This window comes from Acinonyx jubatus, chromosome C2 (genome assembly GCF_027475565.1).
Source record: "Acinonyx jubatus isolate Ajub_Pintada_27869175 chromosome C2, VMU_Ajub_asm_v1.0, whole genome shotgun sequence".
Taxonomy (NCBI): domain Eukaryota; kingdom Metazoa; phylum Chordata; class Mammalia; order Carnivora; family Felidae; genus Acinonyx; species Acinonyx jubatus.
In genome coordinates, this window is record NC_069384.1 from 410,799 (window position 1) to 427,708 (window position 16,910).

General features: G+C 46.2%; 1 protein-coding gene across 8 annotated transcripts in view; it reads right to left on the bottom strand.

The window, feature by feature from the left end:
* Positions 1 to 16,910, bottom strand: part of PCNT (pericentrin) — a 133,157-nt gene that overhangs the window by 66,489 nt on the left and 49,758 nt on the right. For 7 of the 8 annotated variants that reach the window (XM_027041348.2, XM_027041350.2, XM_027041349.2 and 4 more), the window contains 2 exons: positions 15,972 to 16,536; positions 3,858 to 3,995 (listed from right to left, as the gene is read on the bottom strand). In XM_027041348.2, coding sequence (XP_026897149.2) covers positions 3,858 to 3,995; positions 15,972 to 16,536 — 703 coding nt within the window. The remainder of the gene's footprint in view (positions 1 to 3,857; positions 3,996 to 15,971; positions 16,537 to 16,910) is intronic. The other variant, XM_027041346.2, reaches the window with a different exon arrangement.

Consider the following 16,910-nt stretch of genomic DNA (forward strand, 5'->3'; position numbering starts at 1 on the left):
TCTGCCCCTTCCCAGCTTGCACGCGCGTGTGCGCTCTCTCTTTCTCAAAACTAAATAAACATTAAAAAAATAAATAAATAAAAATGAAAATGAAAGGCTCTACTCTCAGAGATGATCTCACAGAGCTGTCTGTCAACAATGCTATCCCCAAGCCATTAGTCAAAATCAAGTAGCAGCAACTGTTTAACATCACAATAACCTGAAACCGATAAACTGGTAACAGTCTGAGCCAGTAAGAGGTAGACAAAACAACTTGAAAGGAAACACTTTTAAGAGGAAATGAGATGTCTGAAGAGTATGAGATGTCAGGAGGGAGCTTTGAAAAAGTCCAACATATTCCTAGGAATTTAGAAGGCAGGAGCAAGTACAGGGCTGTGTACCTGTCCAGAGAAACCCGAGAGAGCTCTAAGAGCTCACTCCTTGTTGACCTTGCCCAAACACAAAACGAAAGCTAAGGCAGAGTAAACTGCCCGCCACAGCACTCAAAGCATGCCCCAACCAGAGCCCTTCAAATTCACTAGAGGGGCTCACCAGTAGATTTGAATGGGCAGAAGAATCAGCAAATATGAAGACAGTTCAAATTATTTAGTCTGGGAACCAAAAAGAAAAAAAAAAAAAGAAGAAGAAGAAGAAGAAAAATAAGTAGAGGGGCACCTAGGTGGCTCAGTTGGTTGAGTATCTGACTTCGGTTCAGGTCATGATCTCACGGTTTGTGAGTTTGAGCCCCGCATCGGGCTCTGTGCTGACAACTCAGAGCCTGGAACCTGCTTCAGATTCTGTGTCTCCCTCTCTCTCTGCCCATTCCCTACTTGCTCTCTCTCTCTCTCAAAAATAAATATTAAAAAAAAATTTTTTTTTAAGAAAAATAAGTAGAGGTTCACAGACATGCTGGGACACCCTCAAAGACCAACATATACGTAACGGGAGTTGCAGAGGAAAGGAGAAAGGGAACAGAGTAGAAAGACTACTTGAAGATATAAGGCCCAAAACTTCAAAACTCTGATGAAAAAACATTAATCTACAAACACAAAAAGCACAATTACCCCAGGTAGGATAAACTCAAAGAGATCCACACCAAGGCCCATCCCAATTAAACTGTGAAAGACTAAAAAAAAGATCCTTGAAAGCAGCAGGAGAGAAACCATCCTCCAGAGGCCAAAAGGCAATAAGATAATATAGTCAAAGTGACAAAAGAAAGACTTAACCAAGAATTCCATATCCAGGAAATGATCTTTCCAAAATGAGGGAGAAATTAAAACATTCACGGATAAATACAAACTAAGAGAAGTCATCCTAACAGGCCTGCCCTGAGGAAATACAAAAGGGTGTCCTTCAGGCTAGAGTGAAGGGACACCAGACGTTCATTCGAATCCACATGAAGAAATAAAGAACACTGGTAAAGGTTCACAAGTAAACTGAAAGACAAAGTAAACACAGTTTTTATAATTCTTTTTTCTCCTATCTGATTTATAAGAAACTGAATAAATCAGTGAGCATAAATTGTATGGAAGTGTACTTTGCATGACAATATTAGCACATAGGACAGAGAAGGGGATGAAGCTACACAGGAGAAGAGATTTGTAAACTATAAAAATCAAGATGGTATTAATCTGAACTATGCTGTTATAAGGTGTTTATTACTGTAATTCCCAGGGCAGGCACCTAAGAAAATAACCCAAAATATATAGAAAATAAACATCAAGGAAATTAAAATGAAAAGAAGGCAGTAACATAAAATCAGAAAAACAAGAGAGATACAAGATAAACAAGGAGCAAACAGCAAGTAATAATACCTGCTACATCTCTAAACCTAGAGAACACCGTGCTAAGTGAAAGCAACCAAACACAAAAGGGCACAGACTGTATGATTCCATTTCTATAAAATGTCCAGAAACAGGAAGTTCAGTGGTTACCAGGGGCTGGAGGAGGGGAGAGGCAGCTAAGGCTGGGGGGAGCGGGGGGGGGGGGGGGGGGGGAAGGGGGGAGGGGGGGTGTCTTTTTGAGGTGATGCAAATGTTCTGGAAGTAGATAGCAACAATAGTTGCACAACTTGGTGAATACACTAAAAATCACTAAAACGTATATACTTAAAAGAGTAATTTTTACGGTATATAAAATAAAGCTGTTGTTAAAAGAAACAACAAAGTAAAGCTACATTAAAAATCATCTTGGGGTGCCTAGGTGGCTCAGTCAGCTCTGTGCTGACAAGCTCAGAGCCCGGAGCCTGCTTCAGATTCTGTGTCTCCCCCCTTCTCTGCCCCTCCCCCGCGTATGCTCGGTCTCCCTCTCTCTTTTAAAAATAAACATTAAAACAAATCATATTGGGGCTCCTGGGTGGCTCAGTTAGTTGAGCGTTTGAGTTTTGATTTTGGCTCAGGTCATAATCTTACAGTCGTGGGACTGAGCCCTGCATCAGAGCCCTGCTTCAGGTTCTCTCTCCCTCTGTTTCTCTCCCCCACTCATGCTCCCTCTCTCTCTCTCTCCCTCTAAAATAAAAAAAATATACACACATATAAAAAATAAAAAATAAGGGGCGCCTGGGTGGCGCAGTCGGTTAAGCGTCCGACTTCAGCCAGGTCACGATCTCGCGGTCCGTGAGTTCGAGCCCCGCCTCAGGCTCTGGGCTGATGGCTCAGAGCCTGGAGCCTGTTTCCGATTCTGTGTCTCCCTCTCTCTCTGCCCCTCCCCCGTTCATGCTCTGTCTCTCTCTGTCCCAAAAAGAAATAAACGTTAAAAAAAAAAATTAAAAAAAAAATAAATAAAAAATAAAAAAATAAAAAAAAATAAAAAATAAGTCGTCGTAAGAGAAGGTGCTGAGTGTTGAGACATCCTGCACATTCTTCCATGAGAACAGTCTCCTTAAAGCAAGAAAAGCCTTGATGTGGCTACTGCTGAGTCACTGAGGCAAGGCAGTAAGACTCAAACGTTCTCAAATTTAAAATATTTGATGGCAATTCTTAGCGGGAAAGGTATGCTAACCACCCAAATTAAATAGAAAAAGGATGGAAAAACGGGAACCCTCTTACACTGCTGGTGGGAATGCAAACTGGTGCAGCCACTCTGGAAAACAGTGTGGAGGTTCCTCAAAAAATTAAAAATACAACTACTCTATGACCCAGCAATAGCACTAGTAGGAATATATCCAAAGGATACAGGAGTGCTGATTTGAAGGGGCACATGCACCCCAATGTTTATAGCAGCACTATCAACAATATCCAAACTATAGAAAGAGCCCAAATGTCCATCAACTGATGAATGGATAAAGAAGATTATATATACAATGGAATACTACTTGGCAATGAAGAAGAATGAAATCCTGCCATTTGTAACAATGTGGATGGAACTGGACGGTATTATGCTAAATGAAATAAGTCAGGCAAAGAAAGACAAATACCATGTTTTCACTCATATGTGGGAGTTGAGAAACTTAACAGAAGACCCTGGGGGAAGGGAAGGGGAAAAATAGCTTCAAACAGAGAGGGAGGCAAACCATAAGAGACTCTTGAGGACAGAGAACAAACTGAGGGTTGATGGGGGGACAGGGAGAGGGGAAAATGGGTGATGGACACTGTGGAGGGCACTGGCTCGATGAGCACTGGGTTGTATGTAAGCGGTGAATGACAAGAATCTACCCCCAATACCAAGAGCGCACTATATACACCGTATGTTAGCCAACATATTTAAAAAATAATAATAGAAAAATGAGTGAAAAAAATTGCCTACAAAAATCTGTTTCTAAGACAATGAAAACATTTTATGTTTTAACTTCGCATATCACCATTAATTTAGAATAACATTTTATTTACTCTGTAGATGGGGAAGAACAGCAATAACACAAATCATCCTTAGCCCCATACCTTCAGCTGTGGGATCTGCTGCTCCAGTACCACTTCCGACCGGCTCTTTGACAACTGCCGCTTCACCTCCTCTTCGTGCAGCTCGGCCCGAAGAGCTGGGCCCTGGGCCTCAACCTCCGCAGGAATCAGGGTGCTCTGCTTGAACGAGGAGGAAAAGAGTTAGCACCGAGCTCTTCGTGCACAGATACTTGTCAATACTGGAGATCACTACCATTCTGCGTATGTTCAATGTGATGACACATGGGAGTCACGCTACAGCTTATAGAAAACTTCAAACCACGCTGTAGGACTGGATTCTCACCTTAATTATGATAGTGACGAAAACGGGGCATGCGTGGTACAACACTAAAATTATACTTTCAAGTTATAGAGACCATTTCTGAATTAACATATCATTTTTATAAACTTTCTCTCCTGAAATAAATTTAACTCCAAAACCTTTAAAAAGGAAGGATTAAAGGTAATTTCCAAGTTATCACACTTTGCAAAGTTTCCAAAGTACTTTAATTACCACGTGTCTACCACACTTCTCCTTCTAGGGAAGGTCAGGGTTGACCCAGACCACTCCCAGCAGAAAGGAGGCTAGTTGCAACCCTGAGAGTAACTGGGTTTCACCAGGAATGCTAATTCCCCGAGCGTCAACCACAAAGTGTTGGCGAATACAGGGAAAAACCCTGAATGCCAACAGGCACCACAGACCAGCAGGGCCAAGGCCAAGGGACAGAAGCCATACGCCCTTTTCCCCAAAAAACAGACCTAAGGAAATACTTGTACCCATTGTGAAGGACACTGGGAAAAATAAAACATCAACACTCAAGAAAAAGAAAATCCCCCAAACACGTGATAAACCCTGATTAACAATCAAGCTGGAAAGGGAATGACAGATCAGTTCTTTGGGCCCTAGGGCCCTGGCACAGCATTAGGGTGCTTCCCTCTCAGCACCTGCAGCGTGCACTGCGGGCGGGAGGAAATAGCTCTTAACTTTCCACCTGCAAGGGGCAGTAGGGCCACTTCATGCCTGTCCTGCCCAGTGCACACCCAGGCCTGGAGTGGGAACTTGCAAAATGCACCCTAACAGAGGCAAAGGCAAAACATGAGAGCATCATGCAGCAGGAGGGCCACCAGGAAAGAGACACTCGGGAGTCAGGTAAGGCAATTTCGAGGGTGTGCTCTCAGGAAAGGCTGCAGGACAGCAGGCTGCCATTGGACCTCAAAGGCCCAGTACCTCTGGGATGGCTGTGCATGTCTGGCAGTATGATCCTCAGGCCACTTCCTTGACCTGACTGGAGAGGCTCAATGTCAGGTCTCCCTTGATTCACACAACCCCTACCCCCCCATCCATAAGACCTCCTTACAGATAATTACTTCTATTTCCAGCCTTGAGTAAAGCTCCATTTAATTTTCCATATTCTAAATAGTAAGGTCAATATAAGAAAATGATGTTTTTAAAAGTTTATTCTCAAATTTTTCTAAAAACCTAGAGAATTCTAGGGAAAATATCATATGTATACATACATATATCTATATTTTAATCATTAAGAGAAGAAAATAGGTATACCTGGAGAAGGAAAAAAATAAGTAATACTGCACAAAGAATACCAATACAGTTAATAAAAATAAATTCAACTGATAATGAATTAAAGACATTCAAACTATACCTAACCTGACCTCGTACTATTTTCAAAAATTATTATATGAATATTTTTTTAATGGAAAGAAAGAAAGAAAGAAAGAAAGAAAGAAAGAAAGAAAGAAAGAAAGAAATTGGCTTGAGCAATTGATACTGGCCATACTACAGTTTACGTCTGCATTCCAGAACTCTGCTTAGTGATACGAACACAAGGGAGATTTCTTTACGGGATGTACATCTCTAAGAAAAGGGAAACAAGCTTACGTTTCCAGAGAACTTTTCTCACAAGCCAACTCCAAAGTGAAGTAACCACTCCAAGTGATTCACTTCACTCCAAGTGAAGTAAGTCAATTAGCTCACAAGCCCATGTGAAATAACTCTTCTGGTAAGTGAGCCTGCTTTTCAAACAGGTGCAAAGATATTTGTGGCCCAGATTAACTAACGCCTGACAAAGGAAGAACAGTGTGTCCCTGCTAATTTGGGCACAATGACCCTGGCATCCCAGGAAATGTCCAGCAAGGCTTTATGTGCATCTGCTTGTGGGGTGAATCCTGAGGGAAGGCCACAGGAGGAACATGCTACCAGCCACAAGTCTCCCCCACACCAAGACATGAACCTGAATCTGATCATGTGTGTAGAGATGCTGACATGCTTACAGGAATGGGGGGAGACTAACATCACAGGAAGCAATAAAAACAGATCCCGTGCAAACGAAGCCCCGTGTGGATCCTGATTTGAACAACCACAGGAAGAGACTAGAACCTGGGCTGGATATATGGATATTAATGAATCATTTTTAATTTTCTAAGTTAGAATGGATTATGGTTAAGTTCTTTTGGGAGGAGAAAAACATTACATGGCAGAAACAGATGATGAAGTATTTACAGATGAAAACACACGATACCTGGGATTTGTTTCAAAAGAATTGGGGGTAGGGAGCACTGCCACACTAAGACTGGCACGTACCCCACTGGGCAGCCAGATACAGGGGTTCAATGAACTATTCTACTTCTGTATATGTTGAAATTTTCTCCAATAAAAGTTAAAATAAGGCTGCAAACAGCCTCCCACCTCCCAGAAATCTAAGTGCTTTCTGTGAAACCAGCTAGACAAAAAAGGTCACTTAAAAAATTATCTAATGTTCACCTTCTTAGCAGCAAAGAGATAACTTACTTGAACAATGACTTTCTGGTACCACAACTAGAAAAACACTTCCAAAATGCTGCAGGAGCTTATTCAACATAGTGCTGGCAGTCCTAGCCTCAGCAATCAGACAACACAAAGAAATAAAAGGCATCCAAATTGGCAAGGAGGAAGTCAAGATTTCAGTCTTCACAGACGACATGATATTCTATCTAGAAAACCCAAAAGTTTCTACCAAAAAAAATGCTAGAACTGATCCATGAATTCAGGCAAGTTGCAGGATATAAAATCAATGCACAATAATTGGTTGCATTTCTATACACCAATAATGAAGCAGCAGAAAGAGAAATCAAGGAATCAATCCCATTTACGATTCTACCAAAACCCATAAAATACCCAGGAATAAGCCTAGCCAAAGAGGTGAAAAATCTATACATTGAAAGCTATAGAAAGCTCATGAAAGAAACTGAAGAAGACACCAAAAAACGGAAAAGCATTCCATGCTCATGGATTGGAAGAACAAATATTGTTAAATTGTCAGTACTACCCAAAGCAATCTACATGTTCAATGCAATGATGCAATCCCTATCAAAATAACACCAGCATTCTTCACAGAGCTAGAACAAACAATCCTAAAATTTGTATGGAAACAGAAAAGTCCTCAAATAGCCAAAGCAATCCTGAAAAAGAAAAACAAAGCTGGAGGCATCACAATTCCAGACTTCCAGATGTATTACGAAGCTGTAATCATTAAGACAATATGGTACTGACACAGAAACAGACACTGATCGATGGAACATAAGAGAGAAAACAGAAATGGACACACAAACATATGGCCAGGTAATCTTTGACAAAGTAGGAAAGAGTATCCAATGGAATAAAGACAGTCTCTTCAAGCAAATGATGTTGGAAAAACTGGACAGCGACATGCAGAAGAATGAACCTGGACCACTTTCTTACATCATACACAAAAATAAACGCAAATTGCATGAAAGACCTAAAATGTAAGACACGAAGCCATCAAAATCCTAGAGGAGAAAAAAGGCAACAACCTCTTTGACTTTGGCCACAGCAACTTCTTACTCAACATGTTCTGTGAGGCAAGGGAAATAAAAGAAAAAATGAACTTCTGGGACCTCATCAAAATAAAAAGCATCTGCACAACTAAGGAAACTCAATCAGCAAAACTAAAAGGCACCCAACAGAATGGGAGAGGATATTTGCAAATGACATATCAGATAAACGATTAGTATCCAAAAATCTATAAAGAACTTATTAAACTCAACACCCAAAAAACAAATGGTCCAGTGAAGAAATGGGCAAAAGACATGAATAGACACTTTCCAAAGAAGACATCCAGATGGCTAACAGACACATGAAAAAATGCTCCACATCACCCATCATCAGGGAAATACAAATCAAAACCACAATGAGATACCACCTCACACCAGTCAGAATGGCTAAAATGAACAACTCAGGCAACAACAGATGTTGGCGAGGATGTGGAGAAAGGGGAACCCTTTAGCACTGCTGGTAGGAATGTAAACTGGTGCAGCCACTCTGGAAAACAGTACGGAGGTTCCTCAAAAAATTAAAGATAGAACTACCCTACGACCTAGCTACTGTATTACTAGGTATTTATCCAAAGGATATAGGAGTGGTATTTTGAAGGGGCACATGCACCCCAATGTTTATAGCAGCACCATTGACAATAGCCAAAGTATGGAAAAAGCCCAAATGTCCATCGACTGATCGATGGGTAAAGAAGAAGATGTGGTACACACACACACACACACACACACACACACACACACACGCACACACACACACACAGAGGAAGATTACTCAGCAATCAAAAAGAATGAAATCTTGCCATTTGCAACAACGTGGATGGAACGAGAGGGTATTATGCTAAGTGAAATTAGTCAGAGAAGGACAAATACCATACATATGACTTCACTCATCATATGTGGAATTTAAGATACAAAACAGATGAACATAAGGGAAGGGAAGCAAAAATAATGTAAAAACAGGGAGGGAGCCAAACGTAAGAGACTCTTAAATACAAAGAACAAAAGAACAAACTGAGGGTTGCTAGAGGGGTATTGGGTGGGGGGGGGGGTGAGCTAAATGGACAAGGGGCATTGAGGAGGACACTTGTTGGATGAGCACTGGGTGTTATATGTAGGGGATGAAGCACTGGATTCTACTGAAATCATTGCACTATATGCTAACTAACTTGGACATAAATTAAAAAAAAAAAAAATGCCGTAGGAGCATTTGGACAGTAGTCAATACAGAAACACAAAACTGCTAAGCCAAGGTACATAAATGACACTCGGTTTCAGGAAGTGTGTGGCTCTGTGCGTCACCAACAGGTAACAAATGGGCAGGAGGAACAAATCAGCAATCAGACAGTCTCTGGGGGAAGGGCTGTGAGTCAGTACCTGATCCTGTCAACAGACATCCTCAGCAGGTCGCAGGGCAGCGCTTCAGGAGCGAAGAGGGAAGACCAGTCACCTGGGGATCACTAACTCACCCCCAGATGCGCTGCCTGGATCCCGGTCTACAAACAGCAGCGGGGCACTCTAGCCTCTCAAAACATGGGAAGGCGTGTCCACCTCGCAGAGGGCTGTCTCCAGCGTCCTTCTCCCAAGACTCTCCTGGGGCCGGGCACGTGGAACCTGTCGGCACCCCTCTGTCACCAAGAATGACTGTGAGCAATGAAGGAGCCGACAGGACAACTGCTCACCCTCCCTGTGGCGAGGCACCTTCCTGGTGGCCACTCGACCCCTCTGTGATGACCCCTCAGCGCTGCACTCAAGGGGGCTGGGGGGACACTGAGGGGACCCTGAGAGGGTTAACGGGGCATAGAAAAGATACTGAGAGGGTTACGGGGACACAGAGGGGGCTGAGGGGACACTGAAGAGGCTTCATCCTCTTTTAATGAAATCTGAGGAAGAGGACGGTACGAGGAGGCCATTCCTGTGAACTAATCGGTGAGCAGTTGCATCTCGGTCCTGGCTGGGGGCTTATTGTGTCTAAGCCGTCCTGAGGGCACAGGCTTCTGTGTGTGGATTCCTCCTGTGTCTTCTCATTCTTTCGAATGTGGGAAACCCACCCCAAGTGGCCAGATTCAAGGCAACTTAAAAGTCCATGAAGCAAATCTCAACAAAAATGCCAATTCCCAGACTTTTCAACCAAACAAATGGGGATAAATCTCATTTTTACACTTCCCTTTATTTTTGCAATCTCCTGTAATGCTCATTCTGGAAACTTTCATTGAGGAAATGGTTTAAATACTAATTTCACAAATCAGCTGATCAGTATACATACAACTAAAAGCACTGACTATTAATCTAGGGGACACAGGGGAACACCAGGGCCTTATTTCACGATTAGAGAAGAGTAATATTAGCATCTCCTTTTTTAAAAAGCCCCACAGCTTTTTTTTTGTCTGTGCTGACAGCATGGAGCCTGCTTGGGATTCTCTCTCTGTCTTTCTCACTGCCCTCCCCCAATCCACTCACACACATGCTCTCTCTCTCAAATAAACCTTTTAAAAACAAAGAAAAGCCCCAAAGAAACAGTACTCACAAAATCTTTATAATCTCTATAAATCTCGATGTAGCACTTCACAAAACACATCAGTTATCTAGGAAGCACTATGCATGTAGACTCGTACTGTCTCTCCCCCAGAAAGACCAGAAGACACGGGAGACACAGTATTTCAAATCTAAGAACATGGAGCAGAAGGGCATCAGGGCGTACAGCCAGCGTCCACAGATGCCAGCCTGCCTCCATGCAAAGGGAACTGGGGGACGTGAGCCCCGCGGCAAGCCACAAGGACCCTGGCTGTGTCCCAGCCTGCACGGTCTTATCCGTGGCAGCCTCGCCTGCTGAAGAGAATTCCAACTGCTTCTTCAAAAGAACAATGACACAACTTGACATACTGCTTGTGGATGTTCTAACAAAGTTTCAAAAATCTGAAAACGAATCCAGAGCGTACACCGACTCCCGGGAGCACCTGCCACAGCAAGTGTGTTCCGTGTGGACACAGGCGGACATGCACGTGAGGTCCTCCACCTCCCTGTCGTGAGGTCGCTTCCTCCCCAGCCACCGCCACCTCCTGAGAGTCCAGACCCAGACGCCTCCTCGTCATCCCCCAGGCGCCACAGCCTCCCCACCACCCTCATAGGCGCCACAGTCAATCTCACCCCAGCACAGCCCGGGAGACATCAGGAACCCCTCGCTGCCCCGGAGCACCGCCCTCAGAGGGGCCCTGAGCCCACCCTCTGTGCCCTCCCATCCCTACGCTTCCCAAGGGCCTTGTCAACTCCTGTCTGAGGTAGTACAATCACCTCCAACGCCTCTTTTGTCCAGCTGTCAGATGCCTATGCCGCTGCCTACAAGGTCAGGGTCCTGCCCTCCAAGCACACGGTCCCCCAGACACACCCCAGGTGGGTCCTGACATCCCTCCTCCTCACCCTGACCTCGGAAGTCACACCAACACGGTGCGGCAGGGCCACCGGTACCTCTTAAAAAGGGCACCTGAAGACGTCTGGGGGACGAGCGGGGGCTGGCCCGCTGCCGTCAGACCCCCTACTCGGCAAGTTCCCTGCAGGCCCCACTGCGCCCGGCCCTGGGAAGCAAGAGAACAGGACAGGCACAACTACCCCTCACGCTCAGCCCTCTGTGGGCTTTGCAGGGCACGGGGCTAGAAGTCCTGAAGGAAAGGGGGGCGTCCCGCACTGGGCAGGTGGGGAAGCGCCTGTTGTGGAGGTGATCTGGCTGAAAGGTGAGAGTGTGAAGACAAGTTCAGAGGACGGCACACCTGGCACGTCTGCAGAAACAGACAACGGACAGGACGACAGGACACGGGGTCAGAGGACATGTGTGGCAGGCACCTGTGCGGAGCCGTGTCCCCAGGTCACACTGAGTAGCCTGGGATGCACAGGGAGGGAACCTATATGCAGAAAAGAGACTACAGGGGAGGCCTCACACAGGCGACTGCTGCTGGACCGTACTGGACCGTACTGGGAGCACTCGGACGCGCTCTCCCGGACCGGCTGACCCCTGAGTGCAGGCTCCAGGCGTGTCCAGCACCCACCCGCCACCATAGCGCTCTGATGAGAAGACTCGGAGAGGGCAGGAGCCCCGGGAGGCCCAGCGCTGGAGAGCCCCTCAGCAGCCAGACCCCCTCCCGCGGCACCGCTGCTCCACCTGCTGCTTCTGAGTCTTGGCTGCGTGCGTGTCTCCGAGCTCCCACGGGGCTGCCTGGTGCCACTGCTCCAGGAGCAAGACCTTGGCGCCCACCACACAGCCAAGCTCCTATCCTCCTCCAGCAGGCGCCTCTGACTCTGCAGGGTTCCAGCCAGCCCCCACTTCCGAGACAGTGACCACCCAGCACTGCACCTGCCACGTGCCTCCATCCACCTACCACACAGACCCCCCCGCCACGTGCCTCTGGTCGCCCACCACACAGCCCCCCCATCAGAAACCCCAACCCCAATGCCACCCACCCCGTGCACCTTGTTCCACCCACCACATGGTTCCCATCTTAAAGGTAGTAAACATCCTACATGCTCCTTACAGTCAAATTTGTCATAGTTTAAAATGCAGTTTCATGGCACAAGAACAGACACTCAGATCAATGGAACAGAATAGAGAACCCAGAAACGGACCCACAAACGTATGGCCAACTAATCTTTGACAAAGCAGGAAAAGAATAACCAATGAAATAAAGACAGTGTCTTCAGCAAGTGGTGCTGGGAAAACTGGAGAGCGACATGCAGAAAAATGAACCTGGACTTTCTTACACCAGACACAAAAATAAACTCAACATGGATGAAAGACCTTAATGTAAGACAGGAAGCCATCAAAATCCTCGAGGAGAAAGCAGGCAAAACCTCTTTGACCTCTGCTGCAGCAACTTCTTACTCAACATGTCTCCAGAGGCAAGGGAAACAAAAGCAAAAATGAACTACTGGGACCTCATCAAAATAAAAAGCTTCTGCACAGTGAAGGAAACAATCAGCAAAACTAAAAGGCAGAATGGGAGAAGAGATTTGCAAACGACATATCAGATAAAGGGTTAGTATCCAAAATCTATAAAGAACTTACCAAACTCAACACCCAGAAAACAAATAATCCAGTGAGGAAATGGGCAAAAGACATGAATAGACACTTCTCCAAAGACATCCAGATGGCCAAGCGACACATGAAAAAATGCTCAACATCACTCATCATCAGGGAAATGCAAATCAAAACCACAAGGAGATACCACCTCACACCTGTCAGAATGGCTAACAACTCAGGCAACAACAGATGTTGGCAAGGATGCAGAGGAAGAGGAACTCTTTTGCACTGCTGGTGGGAATGCAAGCTGGTGCAGCCACTCTGGAAAACAGTATGGAGGTTCCTCAAAAAATTAAAAATAGAACTACCTTACGACCCAGCAATTGCACTACTAGGCATTTATCCACAGGATACAGGTATGCTGTTTTGAAGGGACACATGCACCCCAATGTTTATAACAGCACTACCAATAATAGCCAAAGTATAGAAAGAGCCCAAATGTCCATCAATGAATAAATGGATAAAGAAGATGTGGTATGTATATATATATATGTATATATACATATATATATACACATATATACCTATATACGTATATACATATATATATATGTATATACGTACAGTGAAGTGTTACTCGGCAATCAAAAAGAATGAAATCTTGCCATTTGTAACTACGTGGATGGAACTAGAGTGTATTATGCTAAACGAAATTAGTCACTCAGGAAAAGACAAATATCATATGACTTCACTCATATGAGGACTTTAAGAGACAAAACAGAAGAACATAAGGGAAGGGGAACAAAAATAATATAAAAACGGGGAGGGGGACAAAAACATAAAACACTCTTAAATATGGAGAACAAACTGAGGGTTGCTGGAGGGTTTGTGGGAAGGGGGATGGAAATGGGTAAGGGGCATTAAGGAATCTACTCCTGAAATCATCGTTGCACTAGATGCTAACTAACTTGGATGTAAGTTAAAAAAAATAAATTAGAGGCGCCTGGGTGGCTCAGTCGGTTGTGTCCGACTTCAGCTCAGGTCATGATCTCACAGCTCGTGAGTTCGGGCCCCGCGTTGGGGTCTGGTGCTGACAGCTTGGAGCCTGGAGCCTGCTTCGGATTCTGTGTCTCCCTCTCTCTCTGTCCCAACCCACTCGCATTCTGTCTCTGTCTCTCTCAAAAATAAATAAACATTAAAAGTTAATTAATTAAATGAAAATTTAAAAAAAGAATTTACTACTGAAAAATAAAAATAAAAATAAAATGCAGTTTCAATCAATAAATTAAATATAAGCACAGTTTCATGTGTAAAATGTACCCGTTTCTCCCTCTGGAATATTCTTTTAAAACTTCATTTATTCTGAATCAACTAAACCAAGAAAATCTAACGTAAAGCCACAGGCTGGGAATGGGCCCTGTTCCCCATAGGACCCGTCTGCACAGAAGGAAACCAAAGCCAACATCGGAGGACCCGCGGCTGGAGAAGGCAGCACTGGCCTGCAGCACCGCCCACCATCCTCACACAGCTCCCCACGTTCACACCAGAGGGGCACGGCGGCTCTACCCACTCCTGAGGAGAAGCCGTGGCTGGAGCCACCCTGCACCTGTGCTGAGGCCTGAGCTCGAGGATGCAGGAACTCCAGGGCTTTCCCCAAGGCCACACCTCGGGAGACACGGAACAGGCCGAATCTAAACGTAAAACGAAGGCACCACGCCTACTAAAAGCAGGGTTACCTTTTCCCTTCCAATCTTAAGTAGAGCTGAACAGAGTCAGAGGGTAAACCAATGTTTAGAGCTAAGTCACCGTGAACGAAGGATGAAACCATCACAGGAACACCTTGTTACAAAAGCACCTGTGAAGCAGGTGGTCCCTGTGTTTACGCGAGTCGGAGACTTCCTGCTTTGTAGTCCGGAACACCGACTTCCTAAATACTTGACAAGACACTAACTCACCAGAACAGTGATTTTTACTTGATTTTACCGCCAGCTGGAGATCATGCCGCCACCACCCTTGGGCGGAAGAAGGCACACATCCCATCCTGCACGGGGCAGCAGCTGACCCCATCCAGGTCTGGGAGCCTGGCATGCCCTGCTGGACGGCGCAGGGGACAGAGTAGGCCCGTCCACTGTGAGATGAAACCCATACCAGTCTGTGTGACGAGACGGTTTCAGGCCAAAGAGACGAGTGCTTAGTCTAGAGACACATGTGCCACAGGTCTGCAGGTGAGGAGAGGGGGGTGCTGGCCCTTCCAGAAATTCACTTCCACACTAAAACTTAAAGTACCTGTCAAGAAGCAGTCACTGCTCGGGGCACCTGGGTGGCTCAGTCGGTTAAGCATCCGACTTCGGCTCAGGTCATGATCTCGCGGTCCGTGAGTTTGAGCCCCGCGTCGGGCTCTGTGCTGACAGCTCAGAGCCTGGAGCCTGTTTCGGATTCTGTGTCTCCCTCTCTCTCTGACCCTCCCCCGTTCATGCTGTCTCTCCCTGTCTCAAAAATAAATAAATATTTAATAAGAAAAAAAAAAAGAAGCAGCCACTGCTCTTGAGACAGGACAGAAAGATGTAATTTCATGAAGTGTCAATAAAGGGAACCTGAGGGTGTATGTGTGCACAACAGGAGGCCCTCGGAACTGTCTTACCACGAGGGTCAGAGACCACCTCGAGGTGCGCCCTGAAACCTGACACCTCACACAGAATTCCATGTGTGCGTGCACGTGCACATCTCCCGAGGATCAGAGATCAAAGCCTTTACCAAGAGCTCTGCGATTAAAACTCTTAAAATAGACTGACTGATTGGCTCTGTCAGTACAACATGCAACTCCTGAACTTGGGGTTGGGAGTTCAAGCCCCACATTGGATAAATTACTTAAAAATAAATCTTAAAAAACAAAAACAAAAAAATGAAACAATCTCACATTCTAGGGGCACCTGCGTGGCTCAGTTGGTTAAGCGTTCGAGTTCAGCTCAGGTCATGATCTCACAGTTTGCGAGCTCAAGCCCCACATCCGGCTCACTGCTGTCAGACTGTCAGTGCAGAGCCCATTTCAGATCCTCTGTCCCGCTCTCTATGCTCCTCTGCTGCTTACACTCTCCCAAAAATAAATATAAAAAAAAAAAAAAAAAAAAAAAAAAAAGCGCACATTCTAACCCACCATAAGGAAGCCCCCACAACTTGCCAAGGACGGGCAGCAGACCGTGAGACCCGCTCATGGAGACATGCACTTGGATGACAGGAAGGACCTGCCCGGACACCCGCCTCACCTGTGGCGCTCCCCAAAGCTCGTGGGGAGCTAGGGCTTTCCCATCCTCAGAACAGCTGGTGCTCCCGGGCGTCCTCAGGCTGTCCTCTACGGGCGGAAGGTCCCGGCCACGGTTCAGCTCGTCCTCTGGCTCTCGAGTCAGCACCGCAGGGTGAGACGCGTCCTTCTCCTGCAGCTGCTCCGCGAGGTGTGCCCGCAGCTGCTCCAAAGCCCGTCTGTGCTCCTCCCTCACGGCCTGCATCTCAGACCGGTGACGTGACTCCAGGGAATCCAGATGTGACGAGTGACTGGCCTCCAAAGCACTGACCGCGGCAGCGTGCTTCGTCCGCAGTTCAGCCACGCGGGCTTCTAAGAGAGCCCAGTGCTCACTCTCCATGGAGGCCCGCAGCTCCTCCACCTGAGCCCGGTGTCTGGCCTCCAGTTCCGCCGTCAAGGACAGAACGTGCTGCTGGTGTCTCTCCCGGAGGAGTCGGAGCTCGTGGGCATGCTTCTCCTGGGCCTCCCGAAGGAGGGCATCCTGCTCTGCGGTGAATTTCTCTGTGATTTCTTTCCGTTCTTCTAAAAACCTGAGAGGACACGCAAAATGAATATGGGCAGCAGGATGTGCAGCCACAAGAGTGCCAACATCACTCTGAAAACCGACTCGCGTTTCCTACATCGCCCCTGGATTTTAACTGCCCTTGCCGCTCCTCCCTCTGCTATGGCCGGTCTGAGGCCACCACCATCAGAAGTAAGTGCAGAGTGAAGGGGCCACACTGAAGAGGAGTTCAAAGGCCAGAGCCCAGACGTGCCCGCTCATAAACTGGAGGAGACAGGAGCCACAGCAAGAAAGCACACACATGTTTCCAACAGGCACCACAGCAAAGCAGGTGTGACTGCTCACTCACGGCGTCAAGAATCTCGACAGGGAAGGGGTGGCGGCATCGCTTGCAGGAGCCCA